Raw genomic sequence first — 24,503 nt, 5'->3', positions numbered from 1 at the left:
GTAGTGTTTCCAAGCGTGTGGAAGAGAGCGTGTTCTTTGGTATTTTTCTCCGGTAAAGACAATAACGATTCTCTGTCTTAAATTGTATCATTTATTTACGTATTAGGTTACCTAAGGTTTGATTATAAACGTTGTTTGACTTGTTTGGAAAAGTTTATTAGTAACGTTTGGGATTCATTTTGTATGCATTTTGATGGAGGGAAACTGGGTGGATTATTGACTGAAGCGCGCCAGCTAAACTGAGTTTTTATGGATATAAAGAAGGACATTATCAAACAAAAGGACCATTTGTGATGTGTCTGGGACCTTTTGGAGTGCCAACAGAAGAAGATCATCGAAGGTAAGGCATTTATTATATCGCTATTTCTGACTTTCGTGGCGCACCTGCATGGTTGAAATATGTTTTTCATGCTTTTGTACGTGGGGAGCTGTCCTCAGATAATCGCATGGTGTGCTTTCGCCGTAAAGCCTTTTTGAAATCTGACACAGCGGCTGGTTTAACAAGAAGTTAAGCTTTATTTTGATCTATTACACTTGTGATTTTATGAAAGTTAAACATTTATAATTCTGTAGTTAGAATTTCGCGCTCTGCAATTTCACCGGATGATGGCCATAAGAAGTTAACTGTGTGGCTCATGCAATGGAATGTATTGTAGGTCATGTCAGTTGAGTTTAATTATCCAATCACAGCACACACTGATGTGTACACACTTCCTGCTTTGCTCCTACGGGTACATTCGCAATGGCTGCCAGTCCACCCATTATGCCATCATTGACTTGAATGTGGACGCCCGTTCTATTCATTCTATTTCTACGGGAGAAACAGTGGGAAGGTTGGAAGGCGGGGATTGAACTCTGACTCCGGGGTTGTACATATGTAGATATGTAGCCTGGCTACTCTTGAGGTATGTACAGTAAACCTCAGTGTCAGCTCCTATCTGGAGATGAAGGCACATCAGTCTTTAACAGTTTGCCCTCGCATGCCCTATCACTATTGAAGCACATTCCATTGTGGTAAATCTGTCTTGGCAACTACAGTATATAGCCTGCCAAAAACATTTCATCCCAGGCCCAGCAGTGCTACTGCCAGGCAAAGCAAAGTACTATCCATTTATCTTATTTTTTTTCTTCCTTCGTTTCAAGTGGGCCAGCGCTTATGTCGAGGGCCGTGGAGATAAAATGTATTGCTAGACATTCATGTCTTTCAGTAAGGAAAGGCTGTGGATGAAACGGCAGCGACCGTAAAAGGTGTTCACCAGGTGCCTCCAATAGCCTCCCTCTGGAATGCAACCCCAAACGTCTCCCGACCGTCTCCACACTAGCCCATATAACCTCTGGGCTCCTGCCAACATTCTCCCGGTGCGCTGCACACCTGGGCCCAGTTGGGGCGCCCTCAACTTGTCCAAAGGGTTTGGGAGGTTGGGAGATTATGGTGAATTCCATAGGTTGACCTATGTAACAATGCATACCATCATCAGACAGAGCTGACCTCAAAGCATTAGTGTTGGTAGATAATTATATTCCCACCTAACCACCAAAAACATTAAGCCCTCCAAGCCCCATCTTAACTCCCTTCAAAAATGTTGCTCCACACCCAATGTTCACTCTCAAGACGTAGTAAGCACAGCACTTTCACTTGTATACAGTCTAGCTTCTGAGCATGTCTGCCTGGATAACCACAAAGTCTCTTTATCGTGTTCTCTGCAAACCTTAATAACAGCAATATGGTTAGAGCCAATCGTTAAAGGCCCAGTGCAGTCAAAACAAAAAAAAACGGTGTTTTATATATATTTCCACAATATGAGGTTGAATAATACTGTGAAATTGTTAAAACTGATGATAATTCCCTTTTAGTGTAAAAGTTCTTTGAAAAGACCACCTGAAATGTCTGCCTGTTTAGGTGGGATGGATTGTTGGCCTGCCTGGTAACATCACCTGACAGTATAAATTAAGCCAATAACAGATAGTTGTCTGCTTACATATCCCTCCCATTAGGCTCATCCAATTATGCCCCTCACTCAGACCACTCCCAGACTGTCCTAGCTAAATTATTGCTTGAGAAACTGCTCTTTGCTAAGAAGCTATTTTGGACCATTTTAATTGAAAACAGTCACAGTAAGGTTCTTAATTGTTACCCATAAATGATATTGAGATAAAAATGGCTGCATTGCACCTTTAACCTTAATTCAGGAATGATGTTGTTGGCAGTTGGGCACCGCGATGTTGGGCATATTGGTACATATGGTGCCTGTGTGGACCCATGTAGTTAAACCTAGACTTTGATATGAAACCAGGGGAAAGCAGTGCAAAGAGACTGACATTAACCACAGAGAGAAATCCAGGCAGTTTTCAGGGTCATAAAACAGGACTTCACACAGCGGGACACACAGCATTTCATCATTTCTGTTGTGACTCGGCACTACATTGTATGCAGCAGCAGGCACCAGGGAAGGCAATAAGTGTAAATGGCTACCACTTAGTCTTAGGTTATCTGGCCTGCTTTTATTGTGATCTGGATGGGGAAACAATAACCCCAGTCATAAGCCTGATTCAGACTTTAGGGCCAAACAAGCCATTCAAAGCAGAGCTGTACTGGGCTGGCCTGGTTAAGCATACATCATAGTTGCTGGAACCATGCTAAAAGAGGTCAAGGTGAAAAGACAGTATCTGAGCCAGCACAGTAGAGTTCAGGTTGGTTCTACAGTGCCAATCAGGCAATAGTGTAGCAGGAGAAAGTTAGAGCTGTAATGGGGACTCGAACCTAACTCCTATAACGCAGAGCCAAGCATCATACGGACTACACCACAAAAGCCCAAGCCTCTGGGTAGAAGTAGTGTAATGCTCACACACACTGGTTACATTAGTACTCACAAACTCACTCTACCATACGCTCACTCAAATATAGTTAATTTGAGGAGAGAAAGTAAAAAAAAGATGAAGTCACAGAACTTGTATTGAAATCTTTTGAGCCACCCTGTGGTTATAATGTGGAATGGCAGCCATTACCACAATGGACTAATTCATTAAAACGTGTGTTCAGAGAAAGGCAGCTGCAAAGTGCATCTGTAGAGCCCTGAGGGACTCTTGGAATGTTAGTAATATTACTAAGGTCATAAACAAATATTAAAAGGGCAATCTGCTGAGAAGACAGTTGAACTAAGCTCATTATGCATTTCTAAGTTATGTTCTCTAAGAATCCATGGCTAATTATCATCAATTTAAAAGTAAAAAAATGTATGTACCTATCCTGGATTACTTAATGTACCTGATGCTGCATTCATAACCAAGTGGGAAGATGGTAATTACCAGTTGTGAAGTTGTAAATACCAGTTGGATGCATTCAATCTAAAAGTACAGCCATCATGCTTGTAAACAAATTATAGCGTTTAAAAAACATATGAATAGATTTATTTGTAGAAATGTTTTGTTGTTGCATTTAACTGATGAGTTTGTTTTGTTGTCCGCGCTACAGACTGCTATATCAGTCCGGTAATACAGGATTAGTAAAGGCCCAGTGCACTACTTTTCTGGTCATTTTTTACATTCTGATTTTTCAGGTGGTGCAGCAGCACCCTATCAGAACCCAAATGCACACTTGTTTTCTATATGCCATGGACTGTTAGTCCTTGTATCTAGAGCTCTGTATATGAATTTGAGAGGGGTTACTTTTACCTAGCCCCATTATTCAGTTCAGCTGTTTACCAAAAGAAGTAGAGGGGCTTCCATTTTGTTGTTTTTCAAATCACAGACTGTAGCTTTAAGCCATTGATATTTCACTGAATTATTCCCCAGAGAAGCAGAAGAGTAATAGCCATTAATGACCAGTGAAACAAGTAAGCTATTTGTTCTGAAATGTGGCTTAGGGATAGGACTACACCACTCTAGTGTAGGACTGCAGGGGTTCAGTGTCATAGGAGCGCAGTGAACAGGTGGGAGTGCAGGAGGTCAGTAAGGTATGTGGGCGCCACTCCATTGATTGCTTTGTAGGTGAGCATGAGCTATTTGAATATGATCCTGTATTGAACTGGGATCCAGTGGAGTTTGATGAGGGTGGGGGTGATGTGGTCCCAAGGTCTGGTGTGTGTGAGGACTTGTACAGCAGAATATTTAATATGTTGTCCAGTCTGTCCAGTGTTTAGGCAGGGAGTCCATAGAGAAGGCCGTTGAAGTAGTCCAGGTGTGATGAAACCAAGACGTGAATGAAGGTTTCAGCAGTGGGGTCAGTGAGAGAGGGTGTTGGTTTCAAATGACAGAGTGGGGTCAAATGTAACACTGAGGTTCCTGACTGTTGAGTTGGATGGGATGGTGCAGCTGTCAACTGTCACGTTGAGTTGACCCAGTCACACTAAGTCCACCAGATCAGAGGCATTAGGGATGAAACACGTTTTATTAAGAGGTGCGTAAATTGGACCATATTTCTGTCCAATCTGAGCATTGAAAATAATGTGTACTTTTGGGTGTCAGAGAAAATGTATTGGAAGTAAAAAGTGAATACAGTACTTTCTTTAGGAATGTAGTGAAGTAAAAGTTGTCAAAAATATAAATAGTAAAGTACAGATACCCCAAAAACTATGTAAGTACTGCTTCAAATATTTATACTTTGTTACTTTACTTCACTGACAGTAGGTCTATGCTCATGGGCTTCCCAAGTACCACCAGTGGTGCAAAAGTTGACACAAGCTCACACCTCTTTAAATGGGTAGGGCAGATATCCTGTACGTCATTGCGTCTGTCTAGTACACACAGCCGGAGTTGTCAGACGCGCGCCTCCGTTCTTCATTGTGGATTACATAGTATGTACATTTGCGCACATGTATTAGGCTAAAGAGATGTTTACGATGTAGCCTAACATATGCTGGTTTCAAGGTAACCTAATAGCGTTAATCTCTAGAACACACACACAGAAATACAGAACGCATCGAGGAAGGAGCCAGGCGCTCAGGTAAGAGCACATTTCTTGCTGTTTTCTTAGAAAATGTATGTATTAACTTTTTAGAGGAAAAGTAGCTAAATAGAGTATATGCTTTACACAGACTAGGATTCGCGTTAACATTCTGATTGAGATTTCAAATATATTTAGCTTTTCTTTATTAGCCTACCTGTGAACATTTCCGTTATTTTACAAGTATTTCGTGTTTAAAAATGTTAAACAAATGTACACGTCTAACGTCTTTAACTGCACTAATAATGAGTCTCTACTAGAGCCAGAGTTGACGCCAAGAAACCTAAATGATATCATACATTATTAGAAAACATTGAACAAGCCGTTCTTAAAAGGGAAATCTTGGATTGGTATGGACTTTTACATGAATTACATTCATTCTTGAAGAATTTATAAATAACTCATGAGCTTAGTTCAACTTTCCTACCCCATCAGAACCCAAAATATTGCCTAAACATGTTTTATTCCGTTGTTTGTATACAATGGAATAAAACACTACTGTATTTCTAACATTTTACAAATGGTTAAAATATCATTTTGATCTCATGGATGGTAAGTCCTTGCATCCATAGCTCCGTTAATGAATTTGAGAGTGGTTTCATTTTTACAGCAACATCCCTCAGCTGTTTACCAAAATAAGTGGTGGGGTAACCTCTTTGTTGCTAATAATAATAATTAAGAACAAATTCTTATTTACAATGATGGCCTACCCGGGAACAGTGGGTTGACTGCCTTATTCAGGGGCAGAACAACACGTTTTTCTTGTAAGCTCAGGGATTCAATCCAGAAATCTTTCTGTTACTGGCCCAACGCCTTAACTACTAGGTTACCTGCCACCCCAGATAGGCATAATTGGCAGAATCTTCCATACACCTCAAACAAATGATTAGTGAAGGTGCTGGATGCAAAATGCTAAACTGGAAAAACAGGAACATATTGTTTTACTTTTCCTATTGAAAAACGAGATTCCAAGTATAACTACAGTAAAGTACACACACTGAAGGGTAAAAAATATGTTTTGAGGAAAATAGTGTCTTTTAGACACAATCGTGAAATGCAAGTGTTTGCCAATTCAAGCAGTTGGTCTGATGGTGCACTCTGACGTAATTGGCCCTCCGCATTCCTTGTGGGAACAATAGAGGACCAATTCAGGACAAAAGCGCGGAAAGGCCCCCACCCCACTTGTGCTATGTCAGAGGAAATCAGGTGATAAAAGAGGTTCTTTGGAAGCTGGAGTGGGTCTTTAATGAAGGTAATCTGACCGAAAGCTTAGCTTCTATTAAAGTACATTTGCATCTGACTGGAAGTGTGCAGATAGTTTGAATGAGTCAGCTAAGTATCCAGGACGAGAGAGTTGAGCATAGTTCCGTGTTTACGCGTTGCGCTCTTTCACCAAGTTGTAAAATGAACAGAAACTGGCTACTCTTTAGTTGACTAATGTACAGTGGCAAGAAAAAGTATGTGAACCCTTTGGAATTACCTGGATTTCTGCATAAATTTGACATAAAATTTGATCTTATCTTCATCTAAGTCACAACAATAGACAAACACAGTGTGCTTACAATAATTTGTGTGTTATTAGTTAATCTTTCTTGTCTATATTGAATACATAATTTAAACATTCACAGTGTAGGTTGGAAAAAGTATGTGGACCCCTAGGCTAATGACTTCCCCAAAAGCTAATTGGAGTCAGGAGTCATCTAACCTGGAGTCGAATCAATGAGACGAGATTGGAGATTTTGGTTAGAGCTGCCATGCCCCATAAAAAAACACTCACAAAATTTGAGTTTGCTATTTACAAGAAGCATTGCCTGATGTGAACCATGCCTCGAACTAAATAGATGTCAGAAGACCTAAGGTTAAGAATTGTTGCCTTGCATAAAGCTGGAAAGGGTTACAAAAGTATCTCTAAAAGTCAGTCCAAGATAACACAAATTGTCTATAAATTGAGAAATTTCAGCATTGTTGATACTCTCCCTAGGAGTGGCTATCCTGCAAAGATGACTGCAAGAGCACAGCGCAGAATGCTCAATGAGGTTTAGAAGAATCATAGAGTGTCAGCTAAAGACTTACAGAAATCTCTGGAAGATGCTAAAATCTCTGTTGATGAATCTACAATACGTAAAACACTCAACAAGAATGGTGTTCATGAGAAGACATCTTGGAAGAAGCCACTGCTGTCCGAAAACATATTGCTGCACGTCTGAAGTTCGCAAAAGAGCTCCTGGATGTTCTACAGCGCTACCGACAAAATATTATGTGGACAGATTCAACTAAAGAAAAAAAGGCACAGTACACCAACATCAAAACCTCCCAACTGTAAATTATGGTGTAGGGAGCATCATGGTTTGGGGCTGCTTTGCTGCCTCAAGTCCTGGACAGCTTGCTATCGTCCACAGAAACATTTATTCTTAAGTTTATCAAGACATTTTGCTGGAGAATATAAGGCTATATGTCCGCCAATTGAAGCTCAACAGAAGTTAGGTGATGCAAAAGGACAACCATCCAAAAGACAGAAGTACAGTGGCTTGCGAAAGTATTCACCCCCTTTGGCATTTTTCCTATTTTGTTGCCTTACAACCTGGAATTAAAATTGTTTTTTGGGGGGGTTTGTATCATTTGATTTACACAACATGCCTACCACTTTGAAAATGCAAAATATGTTTCATTGTGAAACAAACAAGAAATAACATAAAAAAAAAACAGAAAACTTGAGCGAGCATAACTATTCACCCCTCCCAAGGTCAATACTTTGTAGAGCCACCTTTTGCAGCAACTACAGCTGCAAGTCTCCTGGGGTATGTCTTTATAAGCTTGGCATGTCTAGCTACTGGGATTTTTGCCCATTCTTCAAGGCAAAACTGCCCCAGCTCCTTCAAGTTGGATAGGTTCCACTGGTGTACAGCAATATTTAAGTCATACCACAGATTCTCAATTGGATTGAGGTCTGGGCTTTGACTAGGCCATTCCAAGACATTTAAATGTTTGCCCTTAAACCACTCGAGTGTTGCTTTAGCAGTATGCATAGGGCCTTTGTCCTGTTGGAAGGTGAACCTCCGTCCCAGTCTCAAATCTCTGGAACACTGAAACAAGTTTCCCTCAAGAATTTCCCTGTATTCAGCGCCATCCATCATTCCTTCAATTCTGACCAGTTTCCCAGTCCCTGCCAATGAAAACATATGCTGCCACCACCATGCTTCACTGTGGGGATGGTGTTCTCGGGGTGATGAGAGGTGTTGGGTTTGCACCAGACATAGCGTTTTCCTTGATGGCCAAAAAGCTATGTTTTTGTCTGATCTGACCAGAGTACCTTCTTCCATATGTTTGGGGAGTCTCCCACATGCCTTTTGGCGAACACCAAACGTGTTTGCTTGTTCTTTTCTTTAACCTGTTAGGGCTAGGGGGCAGCATTGACACGGCTGGATAAAAAACATACCCGATTTAATCTGGTTACCACTCCTACTCAGTAACTAGAATATGCATATACTTATTACATATGGATAGAAAACACCCTAAATTTTCTAAAACTGTTTGAATGGTGTCTGTGAGTATAACAGAACTCAAATGGCAGGTCAAAACCTGAGAGATTCCTTTACAGGAAGTGGCCTGTCTGACCATTTGTTGAACTTCTTTTCCATCTCTATCATTTACTAAGGATCTCTGCTCTAACGTGACACTTCCCACGTCGTCCATAGGCGCTCAGAGCCCGGGAAAAAACAGAATGTCGTCATTCCAGCCCCAGGCTGAAACACATTATCGCCTTTCTCAAGTGGCCGATCAAGAGACACTAGCTTATGCGCGTGACCCCGACCGCCCCCGCCTTTGGGATTTTTTCCTCTGTTTGCCGAAAAGGAGATTCCCTGTCGGAATATTATCGCTTTTCACGAGAAAAATGTCGTAAAAATTGATTTTAAACAGCGGTTGACATGCTTGAAGTACGGTAATGGAATACTTAGAATTTTATTGTCACGAATTGCGCCAAGCGCGTGACACTTCTTTACTATTTCGGATAGTGTCTGAACGCAACGAACAAAACGCCGCTATTCGGATATAACGATGGATTATTTTGGACCAAACCAACATTTGTTATTGAAGTAGCTGTCCTGGGTGTGTATTCTGACGAAGACAACAAAAGGTAATGACATTTTTATAATAGTAAATATGATTATGGTGAGTGCTAAACTTGCCGGGTGTCTAAATAGCGAGCCCGTGATGCCTGGGCTATGTACTTAGAATATTGCAAAATGTGCTTTCACCAAAAAGCTATTTTAAAATCGGACATATCGAGTGCATAGAGGAGGTCTGTATCTATAATTCTTAAAATAATTGTTATGCTTTTTGTGAACGTTTATCGTGAGTAATTTAGTAAAATGTTAGCGAATTCCCCGGAAGTATGCTAGTTCTGAACGTCACATGCTAATGTAAAAAGCTGGTTTTTGATATAAATATGAACTTGATTGAACAAAACATGCATGTATTGTATAACATAATGTCCTAGGGTTGTCATCTGATGAAGATCATCAAAGGTGAGTGCTGCATTTAGCTGTCTTCTGGGTTTTGGTGACATTATATGCTGGCTTGAAAAATGGGTGTCTGATTATTTCTGGCTTGGTACTCTGCTGACATAATCTAATGTTTTGCTTTCGTTGTAAAGCCTTTTTGAAATCGGACAGTGTGGTTAGATTAACGAGAGTCTTATCTTTAAATGGCTGTAAAATAGTCATATGTTTGAGAAATTGAAGTAATAGGATTTTTAAGGTTTTGAAAATCGCGCCACAGGATAGCCGTGGCTGTTACGTAGGTGAGAGGTTAGCCTAGCCTAGAGAGGTTAACCTCTTACATCTAGACGTTCCGCTAGCGGAACACCGCTCCAATATCCAATGATTGGGCGTGGCGCGAAATACAAACTCCTCGAAAATCCGAAAACTTCCATTTTTCAAACATATGACTATTTTACAGCATTTTAAAGACAAGACTCTCCTTTATCTAACCACACTGTCTGATTTCAAAAAGGCTTTACAACGAAAGCAAAACATTAGATTATGTCAGGAGAGTACCCAGCCTGAAATAATCAGACACCCATTTTTCAAGCTAGCATAAAATGTCACAAAAAACAAAACCACAGCTAAATGCAGCACTAACCTTTGATGATCTTCATCAGATGACACTCCTAGGACATTATGTTATACAATACATGCATGTTTTGTTCAATCAAGTTCATATTTATATCAAAAACCAGCTTTTTACATTAGCATGTGACGTTCAGAACTAGCATTCCCACCGAACACTTCCGGTGAATTTACTAAATTACTCACGATAAACGTTCACAAAAAACATAACAATTATTTGAAGAATTATAGATACAGAACTCCTTTATGCAATCGCGGTGTCCGATTTTAAAATAGCTTTTCGGTGAAAGCACATTTTGCAATATTCTGAGTAGATAGCTCTCCATCACAGGCTAGCTATTTTGACACCCACCAAGTTTCGTACTCACCAAACTCAGATTTACTATAAGAAAAATTGGATTACCTTTGCTGTTCTTCGTCAGAATGCACTCCCAGGACTTCTACTTCAATAACAAATGTTGGTTTGGTTCCAAATAATCCATAGTTATATCCAAATAGCGGCGTTTTGTTCATGCGTTCAAGACACTATCCGAAGGGTAACGAAGGGTGACGCGCGGACGCGTATCGTGACAAAACATTTCAAAATATTCCATTACCGTACTTCGAAGCATGTCAAACGCTGTTTAAAATAAATTTTTATGCGATTTTTCTCGTAAAAAAGCGATAGTATTCCGACCGGGAGACGTCCTTTCCGTTCAAAGACTCAAAATCTAAAATGGACTCTTCACGTGCATGCGCACACCCGTCTCATTGTTCTCAGATCGACCACTTACCAAATGCGCTACTGTTTTTCAGCCATGGGCTGCAAAGTCATCATTCAACGTTCTGGCGCCTTCTGAGAGCCTATGGGAGCCTTAGAAAATGTCATGTTACAGCAGAGATGCTTTGTTTTGGATAGAGATGACAAAGAAGGCCAAGAAATGGTCAGACAGGGTACTTCCTGTACAGAATCTTCTCAGGTTTTGGCCTGCCATTTGAGTTCTGTTATACTCACAGACACCATTCAAACAGTTTTAGAAACTTTGGAGTGTTTTCTATCCAAAGCTACTAATTATATGCATATTCTAGTTTCTGGGCAGGAGTAATAACCAGATTAAATTGGGTACGTTTTTTATCCGGCCGTGAAAATACTGCCCCCTATCCATAACAAGTTAAGCAAAGGCTTTTTTCTGGCCACTCTTCCGTAAAGCCCAGCTCTGTGGAGTGTACGGCTTAAAGTGGTCCTATGGACAGATACTCCAATGTCTGCTGTGGAGCTTTGCAGCTCGTTCAGGGTTATCTTTGGTCTCTTTGTTGCCTCTCTGATTAATGCTCTCCTTGCCTGGTCCATGAGTTTTGGTAGGTGGCCCTCTCTTGGCAGGTTTGTTGTGGTGCCATATTCTTTCCATTTTTTAATAACGGATTTAATGGTGCTCCGTGGGATGTTCAAAGTTTCAGATATATTTTTTTAACCCAACCCTGATCTGTACTTCTCCACAACGTTGTCCCTGACCTGTTTGGAGAGCTCCTTGGTCTTCATATTTCCGTTTGCTTGGTGGTGCCCCTTGCTTAGTGGTGTTGCAGACTCTGGGGCCTTTCAGAACAGGTGTATATATACTGAGATCATGTAACACTTAGATTGCACACAGGTAGAATTTATTTAACGAATTGTGTGACTTCTCAAGGTAATTGGTTGCACCAGATCTTATTTAGGGGCTTCATAGCAAAGGGGGTGAATACATATGCATGCGCCACCTTTCCGTTTTTTTATTTTTTTTTTACTTTTTTGAATAAAGTTATTTTTTTCATTTCACTTCACCAATTTGGACTATTTTGTGTATGTCCATTACATGAAATCCCCCCCCCCAAAATCAAATTAAATTACAGATTGTAATGCAATAAAATAGGAAAAACGCCAAGGGGGATGAATACTTTTACAAGGCACTGTAAATCAACAACAGAATGGCTTGAACTGAAGAAAACACGCCTTCTGGAGTGGCCCTGTCAGTTCTGACCTCAACCCGATTGAGATGCTATGGCATGACCTCAAGAGAGCGGTTCACACCAGACATCCCAAGAATATTGTGGAACTGAAACAGTTTTGTATAGAGGAATGGTCCAACATGCCTCCTGACCGTTGTGCAGGTCTGATCCGCAACTACGGAAAACATTTCGTTGAGGTTATTGCTGCAAAAGGAGGGTCAATCTGTTATTAATTCCAAGGGTTTGCATACTTTTTCCAAACTGCACTGTGAATGCTTACACAGTGTGTTCAATAAACACATGAACAATTATAATTGTTTGTGTGTTATTAGTTTAAGCAGACTGTGTTTGTCTATTGTTGTGACTTAGATGAAGATCAGATACAATTTATGCAGAAATCCAGGTAATTGTAAAGGGTTCACATACTTTTTCTTCCCACTGTAGCTGGCAAGGTAACTGCTGTTTAACTTAACAGGAAAAAAATCTAGTGTTTATTCTCAGTGCTGAGCTAGTATTGCAACAGACATGTAACGTTAGGTAATGTTTTATCCCCTCTCAACTGAGGTGAAGGAATAAGCTATGCTAGTGATTAGGTACCACAGCCAGGTCAGCTCTAGCAATCTGTCAGATAGCGATATGAGGTTGCTATTATTACTATCTAACAGCAGTTGCTTGTATGGAAATGTGCTGTAGACTTTGTTTTGTCCTGTTTCAGAAGTAAAGGCAAGCTTTTGCCAGTTGACGTACCGTTAGAGAGAGAGCTTGCCGAAAGTTGGCTTACATTATCTATTATTTTTGCCTCAATCAAACTAGACCTGAATTAAACGATGAAACCATCAGCCAAATGATTGAAGATTGATATTCTGATGTTTTTTCAGTGCAATGTGAGTTGTATTAGTCAGTATGTCAATGTAACGTTATTGATCTGTCAGTTTCTGTAGCTAGCTATCTACTTTTCACACTGACACAGTAATAAACAGCTCTACTGTTCCTCGGCTTCACTGTCACGGTGCATATTAGAAGTCCTGTCTGGGACGATTTCTTCATCCCGCTTAGGGCTGTTGAGGTGACCATATTACCGTCACACCAGCAGTCACGAGTCATGAAGGCAGCCAAATTCCATGTGACCCTTTAGTCACAGTAATTAGGCTTCTCCAAGCTCTGATGCTGCTGATGGTCATGAGTAGCATACCAAACTTGCTAACTGCCTGCTACTCAGCACTCTATTGTCCCTCTAATCACTCTGACATCAATGCAAATGCAATCGAAAATCTAATCAAACACTTCATGAGAGCCCAAGAGCTCATGTTGCGCAACATTTCTATAGGCTATGTAATTGGACAAGAAAACAGAGTGAAGGCCTCTTCAAACAAGAGGATCCCATCAGCTTTCTATAGGCTAGGCCTATGTAACGTTGTACGCTGATAGTCGGGAAGCAAGTTCAGGGAGTGAATACATTTAAGAAACACGAACAGCGCACCAACATGACAGAGAAACAGAAACAATGACGTCTGGGGAAGAAACCAAAGGGAGTGACATTTAAAGGGCAGGTAATCAAGGAGGTGATGGAGTCCAGGTGAGTGTCATTATGCGCAAATGCACGTTACAATGGTGACCTGTGTGCGCCATAACGAGCAGCCTGGTGACCTAGAGGCCGGAGAGGGAGCACACGTGACCGCCTACTATATTTATTTCTCAACTTTACTAATATTAAGCACATTGTTTATCTTTACAACAGGAGTATAGCCTACCTGGCTGGCATGAAAATGAACCACGGGAAAAGGGTCCTCCATTCACTATTTAAGTGCATATATGACATGTGTTTTTACCTGTTGGCCCTGTTTTGAGATAGGTGCATGATAATGGTCCATTCTAAATCAAAACAAATGTCACACATATATTATTTAGTATATGTAAAGACAAGATTAAATCAAAAATAGTCTGATGGGTGACAAGATTAGCTAATTATATGTTATCACTTGTGAATGATGCTCAGCTTAAGAAACAATGCCTTTTTTTTGTGACTTTTTCAAATCATAGTCGCACACCTCATGTAACCTAGCCCATAGGCCTATATGTTTTGATAAGGTTTGTATCACAACTAAAGTGGCCAAATAACTTCTTAAAATTAAGCACATTAATCTGCTTTACACGGCGTGTAGAGCCTAACTGGCATACTTAAGCAGTGCATGAGTTTCAAGTTTGGGGAAGATCATTTTCACCATAAAAATGCACCTTTATAATTAAAGCATTACATCCATAATCGCATTTGCGGCCACTTTTGAAAATAGTGTTTTCCCGCTAATGGAACATTCATGCTTCTATCCTACTGTAGTGTGCGCATTGCTGCGCTTATAATGTGAAGAAATAGCCAAATAGTTGATCAACATTTTAAGCTAAACTATTTTGTCAGCCACATTGCATAAAACAGTTTATGTTGTTAGTGTATTAATTTGAGATATATCGCATCCCACAACTGTCCTGGACTATGTTTGGAATATTTATTTCTCGCACAGAATAGGTCAACTTTTGTAATATGGGGCATAGTAGAATGACATAGGCTAGTGCTTTTGCTGTTTGTTAGGCCTACTCATCTTGTTGGCTGACGAAAAGTAAATGTAGACAGTTTTTCCAATATCTTCAATATGCACCTCGGAATTGGATAAGGACGCGAGCAGTTGCGTCCCCGTGTCTGTCTTCACTTGTAGACTGTCTTCTTCATGTGAGTGAGAGGTGCTTTGGAGTGCGCAGCACTCAGGGAGAAAGCCCAACGCAAAACACTCCTGGCCAAGGGCACAACGGCCACTGGTCGCAAAAGTAATGGATTTTTTTAGGGTGCATTACGGCCACACAAAGGGGATGCCACCGGGAAATTCGAGGCATTATCAAGTGCTTGTCAAATTGTGATTGAGAGACTGATGAAGTGCGTACAGCCTGCGCGAAAAACAAAGTGGAGCCCTTTCAAGCAACTTTTTTCAAATCATCATTAGAGTCGCATCATGCAGCCTCACGTTAAAAATCAAAACATATAGCCCAACGTTTGTAGATCAACCAAAGTGACATTATTAACTCTAAATTAAGCATATAGGAGTACCTATTTCTTTGTTAACTGTTTAACACAGAATAGCCGCATGTGCTCACTCCCTCAAATCTTTTGGAGAACATATATATTTAATTCAGCTTTGTTCTATTGTATTCTTCAAACTGTAAAAGAATATAAAATAATGCCACGGAATTCTAAGCAAATCTTGTCTGCTTAATGAACTAGTGTAGCCCACAGCCAATTGGCATAGCCAAATCAGGACGTATCATAAGGACAACTTAAGAGTATGTTATTCTGTTCTCCTGAAATAGACTACATTTTCTTCATATCATGTTTCTTTAGAGCTGTCTAAAAAAAATAATGGATTTATTGTAAAGGTGTAGGATATATTACATGGATTTATTATACTTTTTTAAATATAATGTTCCAAAGGTCTGCATCAGTGGCGTGTAGGCTGTGTGCAAGCCAGGAGATGCTAAATGTGTTTATGTTAATTAAGGTCAATTACCGCGAGACCGACAGTTATTTGCTTGACAATCACCGGCTGATGAAACTTCATGCCCCTGCTGGCTTTCTTTGAGTTCCACCCGCCACTGCAAGAACTGGTCCCAAACCCAACCGCAGTCCCGCAATGTTATTTTAGGTGTATGTGGCGCAGCTCATTTGCCAGCCATGGTCCCAGCAATTTTGCGCTCTATAGGCAATATCAAATGTGCAAAAATAACATGAAATAGGTTAAATTACCAGAGATTCTCACATGTCCCTTATATTCTATTACTGGACTATACCAGCCAATATTCTAGATGTAGTTTGAAGAGAGCAGAGTTGAAGAGACGTGCACTTTCTATAAGCTATTTTTATAGCCTACCTTTTAGGAGTGGGAAGATTTTCAGACAGAGAAATATGATTGATCAATATTTAGGCCTATTTCTAGGCAATGTAGTAAACTATAGCCTAATCATAGGCCTATTTGGGAAGTACATTTCCTTGGAAAGATAACTGTCCCATGCTTCTCCGCCCATGCTTAGGTTATAGCTTACTCTATTTAATTGAGACCACACTGACACTTGATCGCGCAGGTATGGCTACCGAACTGACTGGCTACTGAACTAACATATGTGTTCACCATTGTAACCTAACCTTTGTGGTCACCATAGTAACCTAACCTATGTGGACACCATAGTAACCTAACCTATGTGGTCACCATAGAAGCCTAACGTATGTGGTCACCATAGAAGCCTAACGTATGTGGTCACCATAGAAGCCTAACGTATGTGGTCACCATAGAAGCCTAACGTATGTGGTCACCATAGAAGCCTAACGTATGTGCACGTTGTGCATTTTCCTTTTCAATCATGATTACATGTTCTGATTGCACTTCGACTCACGTTAGTTGAGCGCCCTCCACTTCTTTTCATTATCAATATTTATTTACAGACACTGTAGTAAACTACAGTGTAAACATATTCAAGTTAACTGCCACGTGATTCTCTACCCATGTATTTCATTGAGACCACGCATACTAGGCACACATGAAATCTCTCTCCCATCTAGGAGAGGTAGGCTATTGAAGTTGAAGCAGTGAATTCTGACTGTGTGAATAATGCGAGAAATATGTGCTTTTAATACAATAGGTAGGCTAACAGCATACAAATCAGAAAGAGGACCGTTCCTAAATAATTGGTCTGTCTGACTGCCCGCTCCGCCTGCACCACAGTGGAGTCAGTACACAACACTATGATCATCATGTCTTAGCAGGATCAGATGGTGACAGGGGTCCTAGAAGGGTCAGACAGCCAGGAAAGACCAGTCTATGGAGCTCAGGTGAATTTTGTAGTATATTCAGTGAATGACACAAAGTTCCATCTTGAATTGATGGGTAGACCTACAGTAGCTACAATAGAGCGGTTTAAGCTTAAAGCTACAGTCTGGGATCTGGGAATAATCGTCATTTCAATTATTGAACCATTGATTCTATTCTTGGATAATATAATGCATTAATGAGTTCTCTATAAAACCTTTCTAGCCTAATTTGTTGTTGATATATTGGCACTCCTTTTGTTGTTATCTGCTATACTGATGACAGAGCAGGAAGAGATTAGTCTAGGTGTGACCAGCAATCATCAACCTGCAATCATCAAATCAAATCAAGCTTTATTTATACATTTCAGACATGGAATGCAACGTAATGTACTTCACAGGAAAAAAACTAATATAAAACAATGAAAATAAAAACTGAAATATTTACTACATAACAAACAGAGGATAAAAAACATAAGAATAACAATAAAAAAAACTGAATGACTAAAAAGCACCCCAAGGAAGATCAAAGCTAAAAAGGTGTTTTAAGATCTCTTTTAAAAATGTCCGTAGTTTTGGCCCCCCTCAGGTTCTCTGGTAGGCTATTCCAGAGGCTGGGGGCATAATAACTAAAGGCCGCCTCTCCATGCATCTTGGTCATATGCCTTGAGATAGTTAAAAGGCCACTGCCAGAGGACCTGAGGGACCTACTGGGTACATAACTTAAAAGAATGTCTGATATGTATTGGGGTGCACAATTGTGTATTGATTTAAAAACCAACAGAAGAATCTTAAAATGAATTCTAAAACTCACTGGCAGTCAGTGCAGAGACCTTAAAACCGGTGTAATGTGTGCTCTCCATCTGGTCTTGCTCAGTGCCTGTGCTGCAGCATTCTGTATGTTTTGCAGTTGACCAATGGCTTTCTTGGGTAGACCAGACAAGAGAGTATTACAGTAGTCAAGCATGCTTGTCTCTGTATCAGCCTGAGAGAGAAACGGCCACACCCTTGCAATGTTCCTCAGGTGGTAAAAAGTTATTTTGGCTATTGATTAACCATAACCCAACAATAAGTACCTCGGACAGCGCAAACTGTCTCTAACCAGAATAGAAAGAGGAGTGGGAGGCCCCGGTGCACAACTGAGCAAGAGGACAAGTACATTAGAGTGTCTAGTTTGAGAAACAGACGCCTCAAGTCCTCAAAAGGCAGCTTCATTAAATAATACCCGCAAAACACCAGTCTCAACGTGAAGAGGCAACTCCAGGATACTGACCTGCTAGGCAGAGTTGCAAAGAAAAAGCCATATCTCAGACTGGCCAATAAAAATTAAAGATTAAGATGAGCAAAAGAACACAGACACTGGACAGAGGAATTCTGCCTAGAAGGCCAGCACCCCAGAATCGCCGCTTCACTGTTGACGTTGAGACTGGTGTTTTTTAAGGAAGCTGCCAGTTGAGGACTTGTGAGGCATCTCTTTCTCAAACTTGACATTCTAATGTACTTGTCCTCTTGCACAGTTGTCCACCGGCGCCTCCCACTCCTCTTTCTATTCTGGTTAGAGACAGTTTGCGCTATTCTGTGAAGGGAGTAGTACACAGCGTTGTACGAGATCTTCAGTTTCTTGGCATGGAATAGCCTTCTTTTCTCAGAACAAGAATAGACTGACGAGTTTCAGAAGAAAGTTATTTGTTTCTGGACATTTTGAGCCTGTAATCGAACCCACAAATGCTGATGCTCCAGATACTCAACTTGTCTAAAGAAGGCCAGTTTTAATGAGCACAACAGTTTTCAACTGTGCTAACATAATTCCAAAAGGGTTTTCTAATGATCAATCAGCCTTTTAAAATGATCAACTTGGATTAGTTATCACAATGTGCCATTGGAACACAGGAGTGATGGCTGCTGATAATGGGCCTCTGTACGCCTATGTAGATATTCCATAAAAAAACAGCCATTTCCAGCTACAATAGTCATTTACAACATTAACAATGTCTACACGGTATTTCTGATCAAATTTATGTTATTTTAATGGACAAAAAATGAGCTTTTCTTTCAAAAACAAGGACATTTCTAAGTGACCCCAAACCTTTGAACGGTTGTGTATATACTGTATTCTATTATACTGTATTTAGTCAATGCCACTCCGACATTGCTTGTCCTAATGTTTATATTTCTAATTCCGTTCTTTTACTTTTAGATTTGAGTATTGTTGTGAATTGTTTGATACTACTGCCCTGTTGGAGCTAAGAACACGAGCATTCCGCTACACAAATCAAATCAAATTTATTTATATAGCCCTTCGTACATCAGCTGATATCTCAAAGTGCTGTACAGAAACCCAGCCTAAAACCCCAAACAGCAAGCAATACATGTGAAAGAAGCACGGTGGCTAGGAAAAACTCCCTGGGAAAAACTCCCTAGAAAGGCCAAAAACCTAGGAAGAAACCTAGAGAGGAACCAGGCTATGAGGGGTGGCCAGTCCTCTTCTGGCTGTGCCGGGTGGATATTATAACAGAACATGGTCAAGATGTTAAAATGTTCATAAATGACCAGCATGGTCAAATAATAATAATCATAGTAGTTGTCGAGGGTGCAACAAGCACGTCCGGTGAACAGGTCAGGGTTCCATAGCCGCAGGCAGAACAGTTGAAACTGGAGCAGCAGCACGGCCAGGTGGACTGGGGACAGCAAGGAGTCATCATGGCAGGTAGTCCTGAGGCATGGTCCTAGGGCTCAGGTCCTCCGAGAGAGAGAAAGAAAGAAAGAGAGAATGAGAGAGAGCATATTTAAATTCACCCAGGACACCGGATAAGACAAGAGAAATACTCCAGATGTAACAGACTGACCCTAGCCCCCCAACACATAAACTACTGCAGCATAAATACTGGAGGCTGAGACAGGAGGGGTCGGGAGATACTGTGGCCCCATCCGATGATACCCCCGGACAGGGCCAAACAGGCAGGATATAACCCCACCCACTTTGCCAAAGCACAGCCCCCACACCACTAGAGGGATATCTTCAACCACCAACTTACCATCGTGAGACAAGGCCGAGTATAGCCCACAAAGATCTCCGCCACGGCACAACCCAAGGGGGGGCGCCAACCCAGACAGGAAGACCACGTCAGTGACTCAAGTGACGCACCCCTCCTAGGGACGGCATGGAAGAACACCAGTAAGTCAGTGACTCAGCCCCTGTAATTGGGTTAGAGGCAGAGAATCCCAGTGGAAAGAGGGGAACCGGCCAGGCAGAGACAGCAAGGGCGGTTCGTTGCTCCAGAGCCTTTCCGTTCACCTTCACACTGCTGGGCCAGACTATACTTAATCATAGGACCTACTGAAGAGATAAGTCTTCAGTAAAGACTTAAAGGTTGAGACCGAGTCTGCGTCTCTCACATGGGTAGGCAGACCATTCCATAAAAATGGAGCTCTATAGGAGAAAGCCCTGCCTCCAGCTGTTTGCTTAGAAATTCTAGGGACAATTAGGAGGCCTGCGTCTTGTGACCGTAGCGTACGTGTAGGTATGGACGGCAGGACAAAATCGGAAAGATAGGTAGGAGCAAGCCCATGTAATGCTTTGTAGGTTAGCCCTTGCCTTAACAGGAAGCCAGTGTAGGGAGGCTAGTACTGGAGTAATATGATCAAATTTTTGGGTTCTAGTCAGGATTCTAGCAGCCGTATTTAGCACTAACTGAAGTTTATTTAGTGCTTTATCCGGGTAGCTGGAAAGTAGAGCATTGCAGTAGTCCAACCTAGAAGTAACAAAAGAATGGATACATTTTTCTGCATCATTTGTGGACAGAAAGCTTCTGATTTTTGCAATGTTACGTAGATGGAAAAAAGCTGTCCTTGAAACAGTCTTGATATGTTCTTCAAGACGGCTGCGTGGTCCCATGGTGTTTATAATTGCGTACTATTGTTTGTACAGATGAACGTGGTACCTTCAGGCATTTGGAAATTGCTCCCAAGGATGAACCAGACTTGTGGAGGTGTGAGGTCTTGGCTGATTTCTTTTGATTTTCCCATGATGTCAAGCAAAGAGGCACTGAGTTTGAAGGTAGGCCTTGAAATACATCCACAGGTACACCTACAATTGACTCAAATTATGTCAATTAGCCTATTAGAAGCTTCTAAAACCATGACATAATTTTCTGGAATTTTCCAAGCTGTTTAAAGGCACAGTCAACTTCATGTATGTAAACTTCTGACCCACTGGAATATTGATGCATTGAGTTATAAGTGAAATAATCTGTCTGTAAACAATTGTTGGAAAAATTACTTGTGTCATGCACAAAGTAGATGTCCTAACCGACTTGCCAAAACTATAGTTTGATAACAAGAAATTTGTGGAGTGGTTGAAAACTAGTTTTAATGACTCCAACCTAAGTGTATGTAAACTTCTGACTTCAAATGTATGTCATAGCTGACTGTTTTTGATTTACAGTATTTTGTGAAACTCTCAAATATGCTGGTGTGTGATGCACTTCCTGTGATATCAGAAAGTGATTCAGTGAATCACAACTGCACAGACTAGATAGGCCTATAGCTATTCTGGGTGGCAGGTAGCCTAGCGGTTAGAGAGGCAACGGGAAGTGAGCAGGAAACTACATGGTTGCTTGTATAAAATCTTAGATACCATTACCTGCCATTGTGCCCTTGAGCAAGGAACTTAACACCCCACAACAACAGCTCCTCGGCGCCCAGTGTGGCACCTCTCTTAAAACCTGTATATGTATGTTTGTCTTTAAAAGCGGAAGCAAAACTTTGGTTGGACCTTGTATGCAATTGACCAATAAAGTGATTTTACTAGACATGTTCAAAGCCCTCCTGACTGCAGTAAGAGAAGTACTGAAGTGAATATTAGTGAGTCTTGAAATATGAGTCATTTATATAGTATTAGAAAACACGGTATGAGTCTAAATCTTTTTCTCACAGACGGAGTTGCTTGCTTTAGCAGAACCAACAGTGGAGTCGACCATGGGGATGCAAGAGGACTTAGCAGTGACCAGGACAGTGAACTTATCGACAGTCGTCAACAGAACCTTCCTGGACTCGGACTTCCGCTACACCCTCTTCCCAGTGTTTTACGGTGTTTTGTTCGTCCTTGGTCTGATAGCCAACAGTTACGTGCTGTTCGTGCTGCAGCGCCTGCGCAACGCCAAGGCCATGAGCGAGATCCGCATCTACATGACCAACCTGACTGTGGCCGACCTCCTCTTCGTGTGCGCCCTCCCCTTCTGGATTGGCTACTACCACCACCGCGGTGACTGGCTCTACGGCGACTTCCTGTGCCGCATCACCGGTGTGTTCTTCTTCATCAACACCTACTGCTCCATCCTCTTCCTCGCCGCCATCAGCGTCAACCGTTACTGGGCCATCACGCGCCCGCTGGCTGCCGCCTCGTCCGACTGTTGGCGCCGCGGGGTGGCCATCACGGCGGTCATCTGGGTGCTCACTCTGTCAATGTCCGTGCCGTACCTCTTGGAGACGGGCATCCAGGTGGACGAGGGCAACGTGTCGCGCTGCTTTGAGGGCTACCACGACAAGACTGACGACGAGAAGCGGAGCGTGGCCACCACCCACCTCATCATCGTGGGGTGCTTTGTCTTGGTCTTCTTCCTCGTAGTAGTCTGTAACCTGCTCATTGCCCATGCCCTGCTTGCCCAGTCCCCTACCCAGACTCGGGGCTCCAGTTCTTCCCAGCCCCGGGGGGTGAAGGGCCAGGCCCTGCAGATGCTGTGTGCCGTGGTGGGGGTGTTCGTGGTGTGCTTCCTCCCCCACCACGTGGTCCAGGGCCCCTGGACTCTGGCTGTACTGGAGATCAAGGAGGGCTGGGGCAGAATGGACTGGGGCCAGCGGACCAGGCAGAGGCTTAACGACACCCACCAGGTCACCTTGATGCTGATGGGGCTCAACTGCCTCCTGGACCCTGTGGTGTACTGCTTCGCCACCAGGAAATTCCGCCTATACATCAAGGACCATCTGAAACAGGTGGGGAGGGGCAAAAGATGCTCGGAAACAGCCATCACACACATTTCTATGGTGGAGGGCAAGAATGTGAGCCAGCGGCTCCATAGCAAACAGCAGCAGTTGAAGGTTTAAATCTCTAGATGACATTGGTATTGTAGATATTGTGGCTAATGCTAATACTGACTGTTGTTAGTAACCACATCCTCAGGATGCTTCATTCCATCACACCCACACCTAACAATGCACACATAGTGCAGAACATGCACTCTGCTATGTAGCCTCATGTGATTTCAGACACATTCACATGAACAGATGCACCACCACACAGCCCCACCCAGAGTATGGTTCCCTCTAGATCTCTTCCCTGTAGGGATTTCTCCTGGCCACTGCCAGCTATAATCAGTGCTTTAAAGAATCTTTGGACCATTGATTCTTTGTTTTCACATTTCACTTGTACTGTACATTTTATCTCACAACGTATCTTACACTTTGTTATTGTGACAGACTTGCGACTTCAATTTCATCACGTCTGTTTCTTCATGTTTTTCTAGTGTAATCAGAGGAGAAAATCAGATGTTTTATTGGGAACTGGAGCTTCTATTGTCACGTCCTTACCAGTATAAGGGGTTATTGGTTATTGTAGTTTGGTCAGGACGTGGCAGGGGGTGTTTGTTTTATGTGGTTCGGGGTTTAATGGGATATGTATTTATGTAAGAGGGGTGTTTGATTTATGTGTTCTGGGGTTTTTGGGTAATGTTCTTGTTTTGTATTTCTATGGTTTTCTATGTTGTGTATTTCTTTGTGTTGGCCTGGTATGGCTCTCAATCAGGAACAGCTGTACATCGTTGTTGCTGATTGAGAGTCATACTTAGGTAGCCCTGTTTCACCTGTCCCTTTGTGGGAAGTTGTGTGTGTGTGTGTGTGTGTGTGTGTGTGTGTGTGTGTGTGTGTGTGTGTGTGTGTGTGTGTGTGTGTGTGTGTGTGTGTGTGTGTGTGTGTGTGTGTGTGTGTGTGTGTGTGTGTGTGTGTGTGTGTGTGTGTGTGTGTGTGTGTGTGTGTGTGTGTGGCCTGCAATCCTGTTCGTTCGATCGTTTTGTTGTTTGTTTTTTTCAATAAAAGTAACTATGAGCACTCAACCCGCTGCGCCTTGGTCCACTACGTACGACGACCGTGACATCTATAAAGGATTGCACAATAGCTCTATAAACTCAGTCCCAAGCCACTAGACTAGATCCTTAGATCAAATAGATATCAACTTACATTTTAAATATCACATGCGCCGAATACAACAGGTGTAGACCTTACAGTGAATTGCTTACTTACAAGCCCTTAACCAACAATTGTCCTTTCACTGTTGGAGCCTTCTAAATTGGGTGCTGAACAATAGCTCTATAAACTCAGTCTCAAGCCACTAGACTAGATGGTTAGATAAAATAGATATGGTGCATATAGTCAGATAGTCCTATCACTGTTGGATCCTTCTAAATTGGGTGCTGAACAATAGCTGGTTGTGAGCAAGGAATAAAAAAATCCTTGGTCTTGAGCACCTAATATGGACACATATTAATATTAGTTAGCTTTTCAGGATGCTGGCTTGCCGTCAAGTTCATGCATGTTGTGATAAACTAACCTTTTGTAATGAACTGAAACTGTAATT

The 24,503-nt window shown here is 41.8% G+C and overlaps 1 protein-coding gene across 2 annotated transcripts; it reads left to right on the top strand.

The window, feature by feature from the left end:
- The first annotated feature begins 4,747 nt into the window (after positions 1 to 4,747).
- LOC106562016 (platelet-activating factor receptor) lies at positions 4,748 to 23,611 on the top strand. Of its 2 annotated transcripts, XM_014126561.2 has the most exons (3): positions 4,748 to 4,942; positions 20,805 to 20,933; positions 21,812 to 23,611. In XM_014126561.2, exons 2-3 carry the CDS (start codon positions 20,805 to 20,807, stop codon positions 22,976 to 22,978), a joined length of 1,296 nt encoding a protein of 431 aa, XP_013982036.2. In that variant the 5' UTR covers positions 4,748 to 4,942; the 3' UTR covers positions 22,979 to 23,611. The 2 variants fall into 2 exon arrangements, with proteins under 2 accessions (XP_013982036.2, XP_045570280.1); XM_045714324.1 differs by lacking the exon at positions 20,805 to 20,933 and having other exon boundaries at positions 21,812 to 23,610.
- Positions 23,612 to 24,503: the final 892 nt, after the last annotated feature.

This window comes from Salmo salar, chromosome ssa01, assembly GCF_905237065.1.
Source record: "Salmo salar chromosome ssa01, Ssal_v3.1, whole genome shotgun sequence".
NCBI classification, from domain to species: Eukaryota; Metazoa; Chordata; class Actinopteri; order Salmoniformes; family Salmonidae; genus Salmo; species Salmo salar.
This window is presented reverse-complemented; position numbering and strand designations above follow the sequence as displayed.